Source organism: Sapajus apella, unplaced genomic scaffold, assembly GCF_009761245.1.
Source record: "Sapajus apella isolate SASKATOON/1434 unplaced genomic scaffold, GSC_monkey_1.0 scaffold8, whole genome shotgun sequence".
Taxonomy (NCBI): Eukaryota; Metazoa; Chordata; class Mammalia; order Primates; family Cebidae; genus Sapajus; species Sapajus apella.
In genome coordinates, this window is record NW_022436948.1 from 16,168,356 (window position 1) to 16,190,583 (window position 22,228).

A 22,228-nucleotide genomic window follows, 5' to 3' on the forward strand; every position below is an offset into this window, starting at 1 on the left:
GAGATCAGATTTCCATCTGTCTGAAATGTTTTAGGTATTGCGCAGCCTGGAGGCAGATGGAAAGCATCAGTCAACATTTACTGAGCACCCACTGTGTATGCTGCTAGGGTTATTACTGCAACCACTAACATAAGAATGATTCTTATACTCTTCAAAGCACTTTCATGTACATTAAAGCAAAGTGCTCCTAGTTCACTTAATTGCTCACCTGCTATGGGTATATTAATGGTACTAATTTTTACCCTAGCCATTATTCTGGGGATATTTAAGCAAACAGCCAATATCTTTTAATTTAGCTTTCAATACCCATTTTTTACACCAAAAATTTATACTCTTAACTGACAAGCCATAGTCTCATTCCAAAGCATTTTGCTCTTCTTTTAAACTTGCTTTTGAATACTGACAATTATTTTACGAAGTCTCATGAGGACAATTAATAACAAATGACACAAATGTTAACCTTCTGTTTTTCTAACTTAAACCATGCCATAGGACATAAGGCATATGTAGGGGTGGGAGCAATGGTATGGGAAACTGTCATGAAAATAACACTGAGAAGTAAGAAGTCAGGAGACTTGAGTGTGATTCTTGGCTGTGCCAGCAACTATCAATTTCACTCATACTTTCAGGTCCTAAGTTTCTCCCATTCTAAAATGGAATGTGTACTGAAGTGTAAGTAGACTGGACTGTATTATTCCTAAGATTTCTTCTAGTCCTAAGATGCCTCATTTATCAATGTGCTTCCACCAAGAAAGACTTTAAAGTTTGCAAATAGAGAAACCCAGGTGTACTACTTTTCTACTGAGTAGAAGAAATGCTAACAAGAGTTCTTCACATTCAAGGAGAGATTAAGTAAAAAAATATTACTTTGTCTCTTCCTTTGCATTGATTGACCAAAATCCAGTATTGAGAATCTATGTCTACAGATAGATGTTGGCCCTTTCTACCCCTTACATAATTAAAAGTTCATTGGCATTACTAGAAGATAGAGAGCAAATAACATCAATATAGTCCTTGCAAATTTTTCAAACCTAACTGAACTTTATAGGACGTTTGAATTATTCAAAACCTACTCTTAAGTTTATCTTAATAGGTGCATCAATCAGTATGTACTAACCAACATCTGCAAATTTTCAGTGGCTTACATATTAAATGTTAATTTCTTGACATTGTCACAGTCCAGTGTGGATTGAAAGTGAGGCTGTACTTCATGAAATCATCCTGAGACTCAAGTTCCTTCTATTTTGTGGTTCCATGATTACTAGAGACTTGAAATCCTTTCCTTCTTGCTATATATTTTGAAAAAGAGAGAGAACCAAAGATCATATTGGGAAGACATCACCTTAGTTCCCGTTGGCTAGAAACCAGTCACATAACCACACTGAACTGTAAGGGAGAGTGGGTAATGTCTAGTTACTCCCCTCAGAAGAAGAAACGCCACTGCTGGTCATCCAGCCAAGCTCAGTCACAATATGAGACAACAAAGACCTAGGAAAAAGTAAGATATAAATAATTGTTAACTTAAAAATGTATCCACAATATCTATAAATTTGGAAAGTAGGAGGCTTCATTTCTTTATAAGTAAAGCATGACAAGCTGCAAAGTGGTCATCCCATAGGCTGACAAACGTGTCCAACCAAAATCAAAGACAGGCACTTGGAAGAAAGAGGGGTTGGGGCAAGAGCATTATGCTGAACGGGTTGGCTAAATATATATATTCAACTGGTTACAGAAGGAGCTATGAATATTCATAAAGATGACCCTGACACATGCATATTTGACAAAAATGCATGTAATATACAATCAATGCTCCCTTTAAGGTGGCGCTTGACATTTAAATGTATTATAATTAGATTCTATATGTCAAAATGTCTTTCAGAACACAAGGGCATGCAAGGGCACAACCTCTTTAATCTGACCAGAACCAGTCTAAGGTCGGTGGTCTTCTTACCTAGAGAAAGTTACTGAAATCACGATCTTGTCTGATAAAAGATATAGCTGATAGAACAGGGGTAGGGAGTCAGTGTCTATGAGTTGGATGAGCTGTAATTGTTTTAACATTGCTCATCTCGAGGCCAGTCCTTGTTTGCCTCCTTGAGAAAAAGAAAAGCCTTGTGGCAGTTGGAATATAGGTTATTCTTTAAGCACAAGGCTGTGTGACTTAACCCTTGTCTGGCACGGCCTTTGATCCTGTTTATAATTTGGTATGTTATTGCCACAAAAAGACTGTTCTGTCTGACCCGCCATCCCAGTATGGCTACAAACTTAGGTTTTAAGGTTTTTCTGGGGTCGCTTTGGTCACAAAAGAGGATCGTTCAGTCAATGGGGGCTTAGAATTTTATTTTTAGTTTATACAATGAAATCTCTTGACATGAAAAACACTCATGACGATCTCACCCAAAACAAAGACATGTCATAGAATTCCTAGCTTCACTTCTCCTTATTTGAAAGGAGCAAACAGTCGGGGCCAATGTCAATCTCAACATGTCAGCTATCTCCTTTCCAATTATTTAGCGCCTTCAAAATATAGGATTGAACTTTCCTGTCCTTTGCAAGTCAATGTGTGGATCGGGGTTTCACAACTGCCATAATGTAGTTATCACTAAGATGAAAAGTAAGAACACTTCTTGATGTCTTCTTCAACATTTGATGAACAATATCCAAATGACTTTACTTCCAGGCTCTCCTTACCGGGATAAAATTACTATTGCTATTCTTCAACTCCAAGAAGAAGGGAAGCTGCATATGATGAAAGAGAAGTGGTGGCGTGGGAATGGCTGCCCCGAGGAAGACAACAAAGAAGCCAGTGCTCTGGGAGTGGAAAATATTGGGGGCATCTTCATTGTTCTGGCTGCCGGACTGGTCCTTTCTGTATTTGTAGCTATTGGAGAATTCATATACAAATCACGGAAAAATAATGATATTGAACAGGTGAGTCATCTTTTTCTAGGACTGGGTAGTTCATAATTTGCATTATCTGTCTTAAGTTTGGGAGTTTTAAGGATGTTTGCTCTTTTTTTGTAACAGTCTATTGAATTAGATGCCCAGAAGAGCCATTTATGAGTTAGAGCAAAGAGCTATTGAATCCCTGCCAGGTGCTGTGGGCACTGCAGGTCCATCATTTATTAATGACGAGGAAGGGCCTTATACGCTAAATCCAATTAGCACTATTTGGAATGACAGTGCAGAAATTCCAAACTCAGTTAATTTTTGAACAGTGGTTTGCTCTTAAATAGAAACTCTAGCTGGAAAAAGTCAAAAATAAATACAAAATTGGAAAATATATAAAAAGATATTTAAAAGAAACGTTTCCAGCCCTTAAGTATAGATTCTGAGCACATGCACTAATGCAAAACAATTTATATGGATAGGTAAAAGTTGTGTTATGAAATTGAACACTTACTTGTATCAAAGTAAGATTTATAAAAGGATAGTTCACCCCAATTTTTTTGCCAGGAATATAATAAACAATATAAAATGAAAATCCAATGTATATGAAACTTTATTTTTCTAAATTGTGTTTGGGATTATAGGATAATATTAGTAGTTGACATTTTTGCCTATTACTTTTGTTTTTGAAGAAAATCACACTATTTTTGAAAGAAATCAACTTACAGTCTCTGAAAAGCTGATTGTGATTTAAGATAATTCCTTCATAACCATACTAGAATAAACAAAATACAAAGCTTATGGCCATGATAGTGAATCAAGCTCCCCATTCAATGTTTAAATATTGTTAGAATTTTAAGACTATGACTATTAATAATAGAGCCAGTTTAATGCTCTGCTGTCATCTTGAAATTCTAAATAAGTTTTGAACAAAGTGACCCACATTTTCTTTTTGCACTGGACCCTGCAAATTATGTGGCTGCTTCTGATTAATAACCTGATAATAGATCCACTTTCTTTAAGTGGAAGCCCTTTTTAAGTGTCCAAAACTGGGGATGATTCATTATACCTTGGTTTCACATGAAAATATTCCCCAGAATTACAAGGTAACTGTGACAACAATGAACACGCCTTAAGCTCTGTTATAAGAAGCTGTTTTTTTTAATTAAAAGGGGGAATGAACTGATCTGCTTTAACTTTCAATTTGCTCTTGAGGTGTTTTATGCAACTAATTTGAAAAATAAAAACTTGTATATATGATGCTTTAATGTGCTTTTCATAGTTGCCAGCTTCATGTGATTTAAATTTTCATTTAAACATTCATTCCTGCTTCTGATTTATTCATTTTCCTATATTTTTTTCTCATTTCTTTTGCATGCAAGGCTTTTTGTTTCTTTTATGGACTGCAATGTAAGCAAACCCATCCAACCAACTCCACTTCTGGAACCACTTTATCTACGGATTTAGAATGTGGCAAATTAATTCGAGAGGAGAGAGGGATTCGGAAACAGTCCTCAGTTCATACTGTGTAATCAGTTTAAAAAAAAAAAAAAAGGTGTGCCCAGTAGAAATTGTTTCTGCTAATTGGTGTTGTTGATATTTGTATTTGCTAAGCATAAATAGCCACCATTCTCTATTCCTTTAGGATAGCAAAACTCATGTGTTCTAGACATTGAATTGAATGCACCAGAAAGAGACTTGCACTGTATGTTGAAGCAGGGGCATATTAGGGGTACACAGACTCCTAGAAATGTATATTTACAGGAATTGTCTCTGTCCCAACTAGTCATCTTAGTTCTATCTTCATGCATTAGAAATAAGCAACTCTTTCTTCATGAAAAAGGAAATTCAGACTTTCAACAGCGCAAAGCATGAAAACAAAATGCAAATTGTGCGGACTTCTTTTCATCTCTGTGAACTTTGTTCCCTCCTCTTTCTTTCTCCCTGTCCCATACATTGTGTAGATCTGCATATTTTCAAACTACCTGAAACTCTTCTTACCTTTTCAACAGTACATACATAACTCCATAACAAGGTTAATTTTTTAATTCAAATTCATTTCACAATGTAAAATGTATTATTTACCCAAAGACTCAAAAGCGTCTTAAGAGTTTAGAGATTCAAAAACCGCAATCCACAGAAAGAAAACTCAACTTGAAAGCTCTGGCGTCACAGAAGAGCACCACCTAAGTTGAACACCACTCTTGGAAACAGAGCACAGTCAAGAATAATTCCCAGGCAGAAATTCATTAACCTCAAACTCTTAAATAACATTGATTTGTAGAGTTTAATAGTCTTCTGTAGGTTCTGAGTCTTAAGGAACAGTGATATTTTTCAAGCTATATAGTATTTCTTCAAAGATCCCAGCAAAGTCCTAAGCTATGTACTAATTCATAGCATCTTCTGTTTACCACTCACTTGCTCCCTCTGTTTGCATTGATGAGCATCTTTCCACAAGATGCTACTTCACTTCCTTGCCGCTTACCCAAGATAGAGTGGTTGTTCTTGGAGCAATCTTTCCTGAACATCACCACTTTCACAGTGGTTTATTTGCATCCATCAAAATTATTAATTTATTCCATTATCAAACTATTCTGGGGAAAAGAGAAAGTGGGAAAAAATAAAGGAAAGAGTGTCCATACGCATTAGTTACAGATCTCTGTAGATTTATTTTCCATCTGGATACAAAGTGCTGTACATAATTCCCAAGCTAACTCAACCTGGTGATGTGAAAAAAAAAAAAACTGATTGCACATTTAATTTGTTGTGACAGAGAATATCTGATGATTTCTCTAGGCTCATTTTCCCTCCCCAGTGAATAGGAAAATTGAAGATGTGTTTCATCTTTTCTCAATATGGGATCAGTTGGTCTTTATTCTTTTCTTAATGGGATTACCTTCTGACACATCAAGCGATCCCCTAAAGCCCATTCCTTGAAGTAGAGATATGCCATCTGTGCAATCATATAGCATTTTACCGTCTCTTTGCTTAGCTTTAAATGGCTCCAAATTTTGGAAACCACAGGCCTCTCCAATCAATTGTGTACTTCTTTAGTAAAGCATATTCAGGAAAGTTGACTCTTGTCCTGATTGTTTCTCAGCCTTGCTTCCTTCTTTAAAGAAATGTACTCAGAAGAAAATATCATAAATTGTACTAACAATGTTTTATTGTTATTAAACTAGAAGCAACATACTATTTGTCCCAAGTCAGAGTTCACATTTTCGTAATCAATAGAATCAGATGTTGGGATGAATATGACATTATTCTTAGTTTCATATTTCATGGATTCAGTATCTAGAAATCACAAATTTTATAAGTTTACTTTTCCAAAGATGATTTAATAAACCAAAAATGCTACCAAAAGAGTTCAAATATGATTGATGAAGTATAGACAATCAGAATTAATAATAACTGACAAAATTTAACTTTCTGCAGAGACTATTATTTAAAAGTGGAATTCAGAGATTTGAAAAAAGAAATTATCTCTTTCAAAAATTAATATTTGTATACCACTTTAGACTGTAAAGTACCTAATTCTGATATTTCTATACTATTTTATAGTTTTCAAAATGTTTTCACATATAACATTACATTTGATCTTTTCAACAATTTAAATTTAGCTTTACTATCAGTCATTGGCCTGCAGTTATAGATTTTAGAAGCAGAAGAAAATATTCTAAAATAGCCAAACTTAGATTCAAGTTCCAGTAGAGCCACACACTGAATAACTGTAGGCAAGTTACCAAATTTCTCAGTCTTGATTTCTTAAAATGTAACAGTGGGACAAAATTTCTAGAACATAAAGTTTTGTACGGGTGTTTTTCAAAATGGGTTAAATTGGCAAATGTTTCTCAAATAAAATTTTTATAGTTAAGTAACACATGGAGCGTCACTCTAAGTGTTCCTTTACTACATGCTATCTCAGTGTGCTTCACAAGTTTTTGTTCTTTGAGAATTTTCAACAAAGCAGAAAGTATTCAGCACTTCTCAAGCCAATTAGATTGCAGATTTTTTTCCGCACAACATCTTGACAGACCAGGGTCCCACAGATCATCCTCAAGGGAACACAGGCATGATCATGTGAATCTCATCCCATAAGAGTGTACAAAACATCTTGCATTGTGCTTGACACATAGTAGCCACTCAATAAATAATTGCCTATACTTTGGAGTAAACATCTAAGCCTCAAATTTCTTACTTGTAAAATGAGGGTAATATGGACTTTATACAATTACTATGACAATTAAATGAAATCATGGCATAGAAAATGAGCTAATTAATAATATATTATATTAATATATATCAGTTAAGAAGTGTTGGTACCTTTGGGAGAAACTATTTCTCTCTGGTCACATGGGCAGTAACTAAAATTTATCAGGCATCTTAAAATGCAATCTAGTTTTAAAAATTTGTTTTCTAATTTAGAGGCTCAAACTCTAAAAGCAGTTTTTTCTGGTACAAGCCTTATAAATTGATGGCAGAGGTCATTGCACTCAGAAGGAAGACCCAAATTGGTAATATGTGAAGATCTATAGTGGAAGTTCTGGACCTCATCTCTAGAAATTCTAATTTAATTAGTCTAATGTTGTGGCATGACAATGGTAATTTTTTCAGATGCCCAGTTGATTTTAATGTGCTGGAAGAGGTGCAAACCAATAAGCTAAAGTATAATCTTATGTACGTAATTAGAACTCGATAGATGATTGCTGTTGATTGCTTGATTGATTGCAGAGGTAGAGCCACTAATTCTATGCCGTATATATAACACATGTTTGGCATTCAATCTGATAGACGCTTTCCACTGAGAATTCGGGAAAAAAATGCCCATCTTTAAGATGGAAATTTTATGATATTCAATTGATAATCTTTATGATTAGTTGTAAAACTATAGAGCTAGACCAACTCAGAATTATCAAGTAGACAGTTTATTGCTCTCTCTGTGCCTTTTCCTCCCTGGAGAAACCTTCATTCGTCTCAAGAACTTCGTTTCTTCACACTCTTCTCTCATTTTGTTTTTTTTGTTTGTTTGTTTGTTTTTGAGATGGAGACTTTCTCTGTCGCCCAGGCTAGAGTGCCGTGGCACCATCTTGGCTCACTGCAACCTCTGCCTCCTGGGTTCAAGCAATTCTCCTGCCTCAGCCTCCCGAATAGCTGGGATTACATATGTGCACCACCATGCCAGGCTAATATTTGTATTTTTCGTAGAGACAGGGGTTTTGCCACATTGGCCAGGCTCGTCTCGAACTCCTGACCTCAAGCTATCTGCCCACCTCAGCGTCCTAAAGTGCTGGGCTTACAGGCATGAGCTTCTGTGCCCAGCCCACACTCTTCTCTTTCTCCTTTTATACTGGCTCTCAACCAGTTCTTGCCATCGTGTCAATGGATGTTAAGATCACAGTGACCCTACTAGGGACCACTGCATTTCAAGTGAACTATGGAACAAAAGACTTAAATGTGAAAAAAAAAAAAAAAAAAAAAAAAAAGTTCAAGCTTTATGTTTACATCATTAGTTCTCATACTTTGGTGTAAATCAGAATAACTGAGGGAAATATTCTAACCATTTACATGCTCTACCCCCAGGCATTTCTCCTCAGTAGGGAGAGTCCAGGAATCTGCATTTACAATGAAGCTTGAAAGTGAATGCCTAAAACTATTGTATACATTAGTTTTCATAAAAATTAGCTTGAACATAGCAGTTTTTCCCAAATTAAGTCACATGCATGACTCTTTCTTAAAAGGATCTCCAATACAAGGGATTTGGTTTTTTTTTTTAAATAGCTTTTCTTACATATTCTTTTCCAACAATCCTAACTATAGTTGCATTATTTAAAAGTAGATAGTAAACATGAGTTTTTATTAAAACTAGCTTGAATATAGCAGTTTTACTAGTTTTATTTCAGATTAGCTGTGGAGCATGAGTTTTTGTTAAATAATAACAGGTTGTCTATGGATTATACTTTGGAAAATATTGTTTAAGCTTAGGAGAGAGCACGGAGATATTAAAAGTTTGAACAAGTGGCCAGGAATGGTGGCTCACACTTGTAAGTTCAGGAGTTCAAGACCAGCCTGGGCAACATGGTGGGCCCTCATCTCTATAAATCAATCAATAAACAAAGATTGAACAAATGCATCAACAGCAATGAAACATAGTGTTGTCTAATTTGTTTCCTAATAAATTTGCCTCAAACCCAATGATGTAAGGGGAAAAAATTAAGCTTTATATTTTATTTTGGTTTGGACTAAAATTATAAATTAAATTATATTACAGAGTATTTCCAGCAATATTGGAACTATTTAAGAAATACATGGTGGATAGGAATCTTGCCATTGGGAAAATCAGGTGGATCATATGATTATAAACCTACCCAAGAGAAAGTATTTCCAAATACCTCACTGCATTTGACTAGCATTATATTATATTCTGTATGAGCCATCTGTAGCAATGCAGTACTATAATGAATCCCAATTATTTTGCAAGCACATGACCCTTTCACCTCAAGGTCTGTTTCCTAGTAAGCAGTTTAGAAAGTGTCTGAACAGCCTTTAACAACAAAAGGAAAGCAAAAGATTCTTACTTATTAGACTATTTTTCGAACATCTAACAGTGCCAAATGGCATTATTAATTAACTCTTGTAGATAATAAAAAAAAAATTCTGCTTGATGCTGCAGTTTTAACTAGCCTTTAGGAACCATCTCATTATGCTTCTCACAGTTACAGAATTTTATGTCCATATGCACAAGCATATTAAAATCATTTTTGCTTTCAAAATTCTTCCTACCAAGGCTGGTATTACAGAGAATGGGGTTCTACCTTAAATTTTCAAAGAATTCCTATTTGCAAAGATATGAGCATTCTTGTGATAGAAAGACAACATTACAAATGGAGCATGTGAATGTGAAACCCTGCAGAATTTGACCTTTGTTGTTGTCAGCCCAAATACAGCTAATGGCCCAAAGTACACAACAATACATATTCATGTTACAATGCGTACATCCAGATAGACACAAAAAATGAGTACGACCTGGATGATGGAAAGAAGTCACTGTGTTCCCCCCAGCAACTAAAATATTTTAATTTAACTTGACCAGAATTGCTTTCTCCCCAGTTTGTCAACTGAATGGAGGATTTAGACCTAAAATATTCAAATATTCTGATTTTTCAGTCTCAAACATGAAAGCGGTCCTGATCAGTTTGTCTTTACCAGCCACAAAAACCAAGAAATGACTGTCCTTTGATAACCCACTCAACCTTGGTATTTCTCTTTCCTCAGTGTTCTTTGGCACCATTATCAGATGCTTCCAAGCATCTTCAGTTCTCTCTCTCCTACAGTCTGATCAACTTATTTAGCAAGTGATTTACGAAAGTCTCTTTAATTAGGTTATTTTTGTAATCATGTGAAGAGGTTTCCTTTGCCTGGAAACTCAAATATTTATTAATTATTAGAAAAGCCAGGATGCAATTAACATCAATTTGGAAATAATGTTTCTAATGTACAAGTTGATGTTGTCTATGAACAAAACAAACTCTGAACGATGGGCATGACCCACTAAACAGGTGACTTTGGAATCACATGCCAAGAACTCAGGTCTCCACACTGGTGCTAAAGAGCCATGTGTCTTTGGGCAAGTCATTTTACTTCCCTCAACCTCAGTTTCTTCATCTGTGGAATGAGGAGGTTGTATTTGAAGTTCTCTTCCAACCGCAATATTGTTTGAATCTCGCAGAAAAATGGGAAGGAAATAAAACCACAGAAGCAGTGATAAAAAGAGATTTTTGTTTCTATATTTCTTCATATGGTTGTGTGTCTCTCTTGGACACATGAAATTCTTATTTCTGTCAGAATGACTGTGCCCTGCCAGTACTTCAAGGCAGGAAAGCCTGTCTTGGATGTAGAGAAAATGGCCCCACTAGCCATCACGACATCAAGAAGCAAGAAGGTTCCCATCCAATGAATCATAAGCAAATCATTACGGACAGAGTGAAGTTTATAGAAGTAGAATAGTTCTTGACCTTGATGAGCCTACAGACCAGGTAAAACAAAACAAAAAGGAGATAGGTACCTAGGAAGCTATTTGAAGCTGTAGAAATGGACACACATTCACAAATCACAAAAGAGGATGATAAATGGGACGGGATCACATAGGAAGACTCTCTCTATTCTGCAAGCGTAACTTAGTATTTCTTCTAAAAACAGACAAGCAGAAATAAAGAAAGAGGACAGCATGCATTTATGTTCTATTGGTTTTATCCCTACCCTTCTTTCTATCATCAAGTATGGGAATTTCATATGAATTGCTCCCAAACTAAAATGGGTCAAACTTTTAGCTTTTGAGAGGTTAAGTAGTCCTTGCATATTTGTGGCACAGAGGAAAGTCTTGAAAACCATAGTTTTTAATTGCAAGATCCAAGTGTTTCATTGGATCTTGTTGTTGTAATTCAAAAAATTTATCTGTAATTGGCGAGAGCCAAAATCCAAAAGGCTAACATTGGAGAAATTGACATGATGATGTTTTAATACCTTACCTTCCTACCTTGAACAGATTCTGACCACTAGGAAAGAAAGAATTGGAGGAAAGTCACAAAGATTAGATACTACCTTAATCTATGAGAGGAGGCTATTCCTCTGCCAATGACCATCTCTGAACCAAGTTCACACTTGGGAGGATGCAGGAGAATAGAAACCACAGAAAACTTAAAAGGGAATCCTGGACAGAAAATGCCATTTTTTCCTTCACAGGGTGAAGGCCCAGGAGGTGGTAAGACTTGCAGAGATATTTTATATCCAACAGTCTCCTGAAAGGCAGAATAACAACATGTGGGTAGTGAAGCTATGGAATGCTTCATAGAATCTTCCTCAATCTCAGAGAATGCCAGGGAAAACAGCCAAAAATTCATGGCTCTTCTTGCCCCAGAGGCATGTAGAAGGGCTGAGAGAACCAGTGCACTGGAAGACTTGGTGTTAAGAGCAGAAAAGACAGAGTGTGTGGATGCAACACGGAGACCATGGTCATCTCAGAGGGCACAGCAGAGATAGTGATCAGTGTTCATGACCTAGTAGAATGTCACATCCCCATGGAAGCCAAAAGGACAGAGGGTGGCCTTGAACTAGCTGATCCTGGGCCCTCTAGACACCTCTTTTTATCCCAGATGACCCTAGGAAAAGAGAAAAGAGAGAAGGGAGGTGGGGAGAGGCTTGCATTAACAGTGACATTAACCAAAAGAAAGCATTTTAAACCAAAAGTGAATTGTCTTGAGTTGATAAGACCCACTAGCAGAAGGGGAACCTCTAAGCTAAGGTGAGTTCTGTTTTTTTAAGTAGTATCACATAATTCGTTTGGATATCCAAGCTTGCAGCTTGAGAAAAATGCATTCCCACTACCGCAGGCATAAACTGGTACCCTGAAAACTCTGTGTGTAGTGCATACGTGCACTGTGGACAACCAACAGCCAACATCACAGGCAGTTTAGCTGAAAGGCAGGGCCATTTCCCTGTAGAGAAAGGGCATGCAAAGAATTTCTTGGAAGTTTATTTTACGGCCCTAATTCAGCCTCTGAAATGAGAAAAAGTAAAAAAACAAAAGACCAAGCCCTCACTATAACATGAGGGAAGTCAACCCACACAGAATCCTCTCAGGCCTTCAGTGCAGGAAGCCAGAGTAAGGCCAGAGGGCCAAGGGACAAAGCCACATTGGCCTCTGACAGTGACTCTAGAGAGGAGAAATGCACCGTGTAGTTTGGATTGAAGCACAAACCCACATTCCTGCCACTTTTAGCAAGGAGAGTTGTTTATTTCCAGGTATACAAGGCCCACTGGAAGCTTCTCACTGTAGGAATCTCTCTCTGCTCTTGGTTATAGCACTGGAGTGGGCCACATTTCATGCTCCCTTTGATGCCATCAGCCATTTGTGTGTCCTTTCTAGGGCAGGAAAATGTTTTAGCTGCTCCGGCGCACCCTTGGAAGGCCATGGGAGTCTCAGAGGACAGTTTCAGGTTGGCCTGATGGCATACCCTGCTGACACTTCTCTGCTCCATTAACTGCCTCCTCCAACAGCCTGAGACAGAGACGGGGCTATGATTACCCTGTGTTCTCAGGTCCCCATGGCTATCAGGCTGCTTTTCTTAGCCCACCACATGGGAGTTTGCCCCAGAGAAGTCAGAGGAGGTGCCCCTCCTCATATCTCCCTCAGCATCTAGACTCTGGTCAAGATTCTCACATCACCTGGTTGAACTTATCTCCTTGAGAGCAGCTACAGACAGCCCTTTCTTTACACTCCATCCTCAGTCCTATAGGCCAAGTCCTGAAGGCTCAGGATACTTGATGTTTAAAGTCAAACTTTTACAATTCAAAGTGTCTGCGTTTTCCTTGTTTCAAACACCTGACTGTTGTAATTAATAGCTTCAAAGATGCAGTGTCTTCTATAGATTCACAAAAGCCCATTTAAAAGCTCAAAGCTCCAAATTTCAGTCTTTTTTCTTTCTACATCCTCCCTATCCTGAAGGTAATGCATATAAAAGCCCTCGCTATAACTTGAAAAGTGAGAAAAAGGAATGGGATTCAGAAGAATTGGAAAAAAGCACACAGATGAATATCAAAATATTTCATTGCCTCAATGTTAACCCCACTTTTCAAAGTTTTCCATGACTTTATCCCTAATGTTAGAGGAGGATGAACTTATACATCCCCTGCTTGTCAGGAATTTGCATTGGATAGCCCCAAGTGACCACCCCATGTGCAAAACTTTTTAAGAACCACCATGGCATGTGTATACCTATGAAACAAACCAGCACGTTCTGCACATGTACCCCAGAACTTATACCCCAGAATCTACATGGATTGTACATGCCATTTCACAATATGGTATTTATTTTATTGAGAGAAAGGGTTTCTAAATGAAATCTTTAAATAAAGATGAACAACAGGAGGAACACTTATGCATCTAACGTCATGGAGAAACTCTGTGTCCCTCATAGATATATTTTTATGGTTTGAGGAGTTCAGATAGGAGAACTAGGAATTCTAGGGCATGTATCCGTCCAGAGAAACTTACACCTAAGATCTGAGATGGTAAAGGTGTTTGCATCTGGTCCCAGATGTGGGAACAAAGATGAAACAGAGCAGAAGAGACAACATGGAGGTAATGAAAGCATGACATTAACAGACACAGGGAAAAGGAGTTCATGAAGTCTACATGCTATAGCCAAAGGAAGGGAAGACAGAGGCTTTCGAGAGTGATTTCCTAGCGGGAGCCAGTTTAAAGCATTAAAGGGGCAAGAAAATGGGCCAGGCAAGACATGGCTGCTGGGTCACAAGTGAGGATTAGGATGGGAGACCACACTTGTAAGTTTTACTTCAGTGTCTAGATTTCCTTCACCCCAACATTCTTTACATGGGCTCAAGAAATGAGAATCAGCTTTCTCATTAGCTCTCAGGCACGAATTAACATAACCACTTTTCTGGAAGCTAATATAGTGATCAACACTCAACCTCTAGGATTCACTTTTTTTAAATTCTAAGGATGGGTGCATAAAAGATGGCCCACAAGTTGTGAATGAGCCCAGAAAATAGATCAAACCACAGGAAATTATGCCCAAATCCTCAGTTCTAGAATGCAAAATCTTCCCACAAGAATGGTACACACAAAATTACTTCAAAAACCTCCCTCCAACTGCCTTCGCATAATTAGTGGGAGATGATGAAAGCCTGAACTTTGCTCTTAGATCATTAATTATCTTGGAAAGGAATGAAACCAGACTGTACAAGTCTCTACATAGCAAATGCCTAAATAGGATTATTCTGTTCCTATTCCTTAAAGAGTTTCCTGAGTGTGTCCTCAAACCATCATAGGTTTGCTCCTATACTAGAGCTTAAAGTTAAAAAAAAAAAAAAGTTAAGGAAGTGAAGTCTTAGTCCTTCATTTAAAAAAAAAATCATTGAGACACTGGCTCCATAGAACTACAGCAGGAATTTGACCAAGACCAAAAAAAATGGTAACAATAATCCCATTATTTTTCAGAAAACTATTTCTTTAATATTCTACATTTTACTGAAATTGTCTTTATAAAAATACTTGAAATCATAGCTTGCTTTCAAGTTATAGTAGGTCTATACATAAAATGCAAGGTTTTAATCTCTGCAATGACAATAATATTACCTACATCCTTTTTCTTCCATGTGTAATGTGAAAATTTCTCAGATAGTGTCACAGAGCACTTCAAGTGCCTTTGAATAAGAAGCCTATTAAAGAGACAAACCTATAGAAAATGTAAGATTTGTATTGTACTATTGGCTAGGCCAGAGCTTCTGAAAAATAATTCCTCAGAAAAATCCTTGAGGATATAAGCATCCAAAGTAGTTCTCTTAAATGTTTACCTATACCTCCTATACCTACCAATTAATGAAAGAAGTGAATGTATAAATGCTAAATCGACAATGAGAAATCAATCTGACATTCATAATCTGATGTCAAGTTTGGAACCAGTATGAAAGCCAATTCCAAACAGTCTCGTTTTTATTTCAATTCTGCAAATTCAAATCCAATTCTAACCTAGAGCTTTTACTATAACTTAAGAAAAAAAAATTGTTCCCCTGAATCATTTTTCATGAGGCAGAGTATTTTAGGTACAAAACAAAAAGAATGGTATTAGTCCTTCCCACCCCTTCCAGGGCAACATTTGCAACAGAAGAATAAAGGTGTAAAGAGAAGATATAATTTATATTGAGGCTCACACAAGCATCAATAAATTAAACATTCGAGGTTAATTCAAAGGCTGTGCCATGAAGTCAGCAATTAAAAAAGAAACAAACCAAAGGGGGCGGTAAAAAAAAGCAAAGAAGACAGAATAGGGAAGAAAAGGGGCTCCTTAGGGACACACCACAGGCACCAAGGAATCAGAGAAGAGAAATAACTTTCTGCAAAACTGAAATAAACAAGCAAATCTCTCTCCTTCTAAAACCATGAGTTTTAGTTGAAGTTTCTATTGCAATCTCTACTAAGCTAACTTGTGTTTCTCCATTTCCTTTCCTCTAAAGGAAAGGTCTCTCTCTCTCTCTCTGTCTCTCTCTCTCTTCTCTCTCTCTCTCTCTCTCTCTCTCTCTCTCACACACACACACACACACACACACACACACACACACACACACACACACACACATTCTCTCTCTCTTCACGTCATTTTTGGATAGTCCCAGACACAGCATAAACGGCAAGAACATACTTTATTACTATAAATTCACTTGTAAATGAATTTTCCTATCAGACATCATTGTAAAGATTCACTGTATTAATAGATGGTTCATAAGCACAGAGATGCAATCTTTTAAATGGTCAGGGATTGCAGTTAGCTTTCATTTCCTTCTGATGTTGGAGTGCCTATGTATAGAACACAAGGCAAGCAGTCATAATGCCTGTAACTACACAGACAAAGAAACATGTTATGGACTAGGCAAAAGAAGTGGTAATAGGCATTGAAAATTTATGTTTTAAACATGTATGGGAACTATTTTAACTAAAACACTAATAAGCAACTCAAAGGCATTGCTGCATAGACATGCATCAGATGACTCAAATTAAAACGGTGTCAACATTTTCGTTGTATTTCTCCCATGAAAAAAAAAAGTCAGTGAGTGCAGTGAGTAGCATAGAGTTAAAATATATACTATGGTATATAAAACTTTATTTTAAAGAAAGAGCATACTTAAAATATGCCAGCCATTGGACTGTTTTACATATAACATTTCACTGAATTCTCATAACAGCTCTATGAAAAGGATTTTACTATTGTTCTATTTTACAGATAAGGAAACTGAGACCAAGAGAAAATAAATGCCTTGTTCAGTGTAACCCAGCTAGTAGGAATTATAGCCGAAATTAAAACTTCTCATCCTGATACCAGGCACCAATTCCAAACTGTAATTAAAAGTCACATGTAGATTTATTAAAATTGTGAACTCCATCATATTTTTAATCCAGGCCCCAGATCCAGGCAAATGGGGGACTCTCCAGTCTGCAAAGTACCAGGAAACACTACCTGAGTACCCCGCCTCCACTTGCACTACATTGAGTAAGGCAGTTAGTTGAATGTCATTATGTTTGATAGTTTCTCATGAGATTAGGGTTTAGGAATTTAAACGAACATGCTTTAAAATAATGTTTCTATAGCTCTGTGAATATGAAAAACCCCAGCCAACAAATAGAAGTTTTAGAAAGCTACTGTCATATTGGTCCCAGTTTAGAAGCTCAATCTTTATATGTATCTTCAACTCTGAGATTATAAAAGGCAAATTAATTAATGAATATGAGCCCCTCCCAAGCCATTCTGTGCTGAGAGATGACCTTCACAATTTCATTTCCTGTAGATCCAAGAATGTGTGGTTTACTCAAGTTCATGGATGGGAGAGGCCTTAAAGGTCACCTTTCCTTGTGACTACAGCAAAAACTTGGAGGCAGAAAGGTCAACCCCAATATCTTTCCATTTTCTTTTTGACAGTCAGAGACAAAGTGAGAATCAAAAAGAAATCATTGTTTGCAACCAAAGACCAAGAAAGCCGACAACTGATAAAACTATATTTGTATTTGCTCTCACATGAGCAGCAAGAAATAAATACTTGGAGTTAGTCAAGAGTAAAGATGTTTGCTGTACTTTAAGGCAGTCTAAAATCTGGGGAAGGATTTTCTCTTTAAAAAACATGAAGTTAATTGAAACATATTGCCTAGATAAGAACTATGACCACTCCTCTACCCAAAATAGGGAAAAGAGGTTTCAGTGAGAACTTCCTCCTTGTGTGTCATATGTAAGCCACACTAGGAGATTCATTTTGGCGATTTCAATGTAAAATGGAATGAAATGCCTAAAATCAAATGCCTGAGAGTTCAAGTAAAGCAGAAAGATTGGAATTTCTTAGCATAATAGTTCTTGGGAAAATGATTCACAAAAAGCTATCCATAGTGATTAAAAAAATATTTTAAATTAAGACTCAAAGTGTAGATGATTTCTAGTGAAAGCATTGGGTTTGGACAATCCAGATATATTGGGTTCAAATGCAGGCTTTTTCTATTGGGTAAGTTACTTGATATCACCAATAGTAAATTTCCCCATCTATAAAAAGGGTATAATATGTAATAAAATTTGCGAATTTCTTGACAGTCTTCTTTCTTCCTTCTATTCCTTCCATTTTAATGCCAAAAATATTTCTTCCATTGAAATATATTTCTAAGCAAAGTTTGCAAAACTCTGATACAATACTATGTATCACAATTACACTATAATATATTAATTTGCTCTTAGTAGCAACACATAAGTTTTATATGGTATAATGTTAACAAATTACTATATTTCATTCATGATACATAGACGTGATGTTTTGACTCACAATTTTTTAACTTTACAGTGGTGTGGAAGTGATATGCAGTCTGGACAAACCATACTTTACGTGCCCATACAACCATTCTGTGTTTTACTCTGGGTATAGTATTCAATAAACAAATTATATATAGTCAACACTGTATTATAAAATGGGCTGGATAGATCATTTTGCCCAACTGTAGGCTAGTGTAACTATTTCATGCATGTATAAGGTAAGCTAGGCTAAACTGAAGGCTAGGTATATTAAATGCAATTTCTCCTTATTAATATTTTCAGTGTACAATGTGTGTATTGGGACACAATCCCATAGCAAGCGAGAAGCATCTATACTTGCTATAACATTTTTGAAGTGTAGTTCATAAAAAAATTTCTGATTTTTTTGTGTGTGCCCTGACATCCCTCTCAATTCATTGAAGTCATAACTTACCATTAGAAAGAAAGTTAGTACACATGACATGAGTTTTTCTCTTTCAGTATTATAAAAAATGGAAGTGAAATTCAAATCCTATAAACATGTATGCTTAAAACAGATAAAAAGTTTTATTCAAAGAACCAGTTTTCTAAGAGATGTATGCCTTATAGGCCAATAGTTTACATCCAGAATCTAAATTCTACGTCCAGTTTTTAAATCAAGTAGAAAAAATTTAAAACTACCACTTCTCTAAACTACATCACGTCCTTTTTGAACAAAAAGAATTGTACATTTTCAGATACACATGTTGCCCACTGATACATAAGGACCACACTAGATATTTAGTACTTTGCAAACATAGGACACACATTTCTTCCTGTAAGGACATTAAAACCTAAACAAATCATCTGGGAGCACCTTGTCATTTGACTTTGAGCCATCCATTTTGTGTGCTAAGGTTAAAAAAGTATGCTTGCAGTTCTACAACCTTTACCAAAGGCTTTGTTTTTTAGTGGATTTTTTTTATTGTGATAAGAACACTTGAGATCTAACCGCTTAAAAATGTTTAGGTGTTCAATACGGTATTAAATATAGGCACGACGTTGTACAGAAGATCTCCGGAACTTACTTATCTTTCACAATGGAAACTTTATACCCGCTTGAGCTGCAACTGCCCCTATTTCCCTTTCTCCTTGCCCTTGGCAACTACCATTCTATCCTCTGTTTTCATGACTTTGAATATTTTAGATGCTTCATGTAAGTGGAATCATGCCGCCTTTGTGCTCTTATGCTGGCTTATATCACTGGGAGGTTTTAAGAGTGACCTCATCAAAAAGAAAACTACTTTTTAGAAATTTCTCTAAGCAGAACTTTATAGAAATTTCTCTGAGCAGGAATTTATCACTCAAAGGTTTTATCTTGGCTAGAAAAGTGACAGCCAATTATGTTTTATTGGTCCATTTATATACTATGCATGGGAACAGATATAGCATAATTGCAATGGAGATTATATATATTGTCTGTATATGTAGAACATTTTTCAATCATAATTCCATTTTCCATTTTCTTTTGTATTATGCCATTGTCTTTGCTGTGCAGTTCAGTACATTATTTTTCATTTCAACCACAGCTGCATCATTGCTGCTGCCAGAATCTCTGTTTTTTGGAGAAAATATACAATTTAAAATTGTTTTTTTTTTCTTTTTTTTTATCAGAAAGGAAAGTCATCAAGAATTAGATTTTATTTTAGGAACAAAGTAAGGTTTCATGGGAGAAAAAAACAAAGCCTTGGTGTAGAGAAGGTTTGTTCATTTTCTATAGCATTACTGAAGTGTCCGTATGCCTTGATAATCCTATCAATGTTTGGATCATCTCAGTGGGGGAAATGACTTAATTTAATTCTATGTTGGTGTCTCCGCAAAGGTAAGTTATCCATTTTGAGAGCCCTGATTTTTCTTTAACTGGGTAGTTTTATACTACTGTATTTGTGAATGAAATCCCAAAGTCTGCCCAACTAACTTGCTACCTCAGTTTCCCCAAATAGAAAAGTTGGGTGGCCAGCGGGTGGAGGAGGAGGTGATGGGAACTGGCCAATTGTGACAGACCTTCCTTCAGGTCAATATCTTGTGTTCATAAAAACCTAGGCAAGAGGCAGGTCAACGCACATGAGAAAGGTCTGATTAAGCTGATGGTCTGTATCTCATGTTCCTTAGTGTCTCTCTTTCAACGCTATAATGGAAGAACTGGGAATCTCACTGAAGAATCAGAAAAAAATAAAGAAAAAGTCAAGAACTAAGGGGAAATCTTCCTTCACAAGTATCCTTACTTGTCATCAAAGACGAACTCAGAGAAAAGAGACTGTGGCGTGATCCAAGGAAACACCTGTAGGAAGAAAAAGGAAACACTCCCTACAGATTTTTGGAGAAAGGATTGCCGAGTGTGTGATGTGTTTCCATATATCTATATCCATAACTCTGATTATGTATACAGATATAAGAAATACAAAAGTTTAAAAAGCTCACATAGATATGACTCGTGAAGTGACACCAGTTCTTTTAAAACGAATTTGTGTGCTCACTTATTTTGCATTTTTTTCTTTTGCCCCAAAAAATCACTGCGTGTGCTTTCTAAACAATAATAAAACAACAGGGTTTTTTTCCAAAACAAGTTGAGCTTGGTTTGTTCCCCATTACTTGCTCCCATTGGCAAATGTATGTTTGCTGTATGTCGGCAGTTTTGCAGTTTGTATTTTGAAGACTCTTCTTGCCAGTTTAGATAGACATAGTCATTTTGAGTTGAGTTTTAAAAAATACTTTTAGTTTATACCAAGTTACCTAGTTACTATGGTAAAGTGAACCCATTTATCTTTGTGTTCTAAAGTCTAATTTTATAAATAGTTTAAATGATACTCAGAACATTAGTGAGGTGTGCCAGAAAAGGATACCAAAAAGCAAAAATACATTCAAAAAGTAAAAGTGTTCACCACATTATGGGGACCATTCTAGGTTCTGGGGATTCCATGGTGAAGAAAACAGGTATGGTCCCTGCATGTATACATACCTGAGACTGGGTAATCTATAAAGAAAAAGAGGTTTAATGGACTCAGTGTTCCACATGGCTGGGAATGCCTCACAATCGTGACAGAAGGCAAAAGGCACATCTTACATGGCGGCAGGCAAGAGAGAATGAGAGCCAAGAAAAAGGGGAAACCCCTTATAAAACCATTAGATCTCATGATAATTATTCACTATCACAAGAACAGTATGGGGGAAACCACCCCTGTGATTCACTTATCTCCCACCAGTCCCTCCCACAACACATGGGAATTATGGGAGCAAAAATTAAAGATGAGATTTAGGTGGGGACACAGCCAGACCATATCAGTCCCTGTTCTCACATGATTAATTAAAAAATGAAGGTGAAAAAAAACAGCATATTACTCAAAGAAGAATTAGAATTCCCTTAGAGAAGTCCAAAGCTGAAGAAGCCCTCAGAAGTATTTAACTGGGGCTGGGTCAAGAAGGGCTTCCTAGAGAAGAGAATAGCTAAATTAAGATTTGAGGGATGACTCAGACATTATCAGGTAAAGGGAGCCAGGCTGAAGAGGCAGCATATTAGAAGGCATGGAAATAAGAAAGAATAGGGCTATAATGGTGGAGGAAAAATGAGTTTGGTGTTGCTAAAATATAAGATGCAAAGAGGTGCAATAGGCCTGATAGGTATCAGTCACTCTGTCAGAGAGTAGAGAAAGAATTGAAGAAAAGAAGATCAGAAGGGAGAACAGAGGGAAGTCACCCAAAAGATTCTTTCCGTAACTGCACCAGAGCAGAAGAAGGGAGACCAGATGAAGGAGGTAATTTTAAAACACAATTCAAACAGCCAGGGATTCAGAAAGTGGTCTCAAAAAAGAGCAGGGTCAAGGAAAGCTCCAGGATTCAGGGAGGTGGGAGGAGGGCTTAACTGGAAAATTGAGGTGGCATTCATCGTGTTGGGAAATAATAGAAAGAACTAGGTATTAGTCAATATTTCATATAACTGGTTGGTTTCTTCAGGATTATTCTAT

At 36.6% G+C, this 22,228-nt stretch overlaps 1 protein-coding gene across 11 annotated transcripts in view; it reads left to right on the forward strand.

Annotated features, from left to right (window-relative positions):
• GRIK1 (glutamate ionotropic receptor kainate type subunit 1) overlaps positions 1-20,826 on the forward strand; it is a 386,281-nt gene extending 365,455 nt beyond the window's left edge. For 4 of the 11 annotated variants that reach the window (XM_032277059.1, XM_032277060.1, XM_032277068.1 and 1 more), the window contains 3 exons: positions 2,681-2,931; positions 19,881-19,967; positions 20,379-20,826. In XM_032277059.1, coding sequence (XP_032132950.1) covers positions 2,681-2,931; positions 19,881-19,967; positions 20,379-20,534 — 494 coding nt within the window. In that variant the 3' untranslated portion in view covers positions 20,535-20,826. Of the gene's footprint in view, positions 1-2,680; positions 2,932-4,271; positions 7,161-19,880; positions 20,089-20,378 lie in introns of those variants that run through there. The other 7 variants (XM_032277062.1, XM_032277066.1, XM_032277070.1 and 4 more) reach the window with 4 other exon arrangements.
• The last annotated feature ends 1,402 nt before the right edge of the window (positions 20,827-22,228 follow it).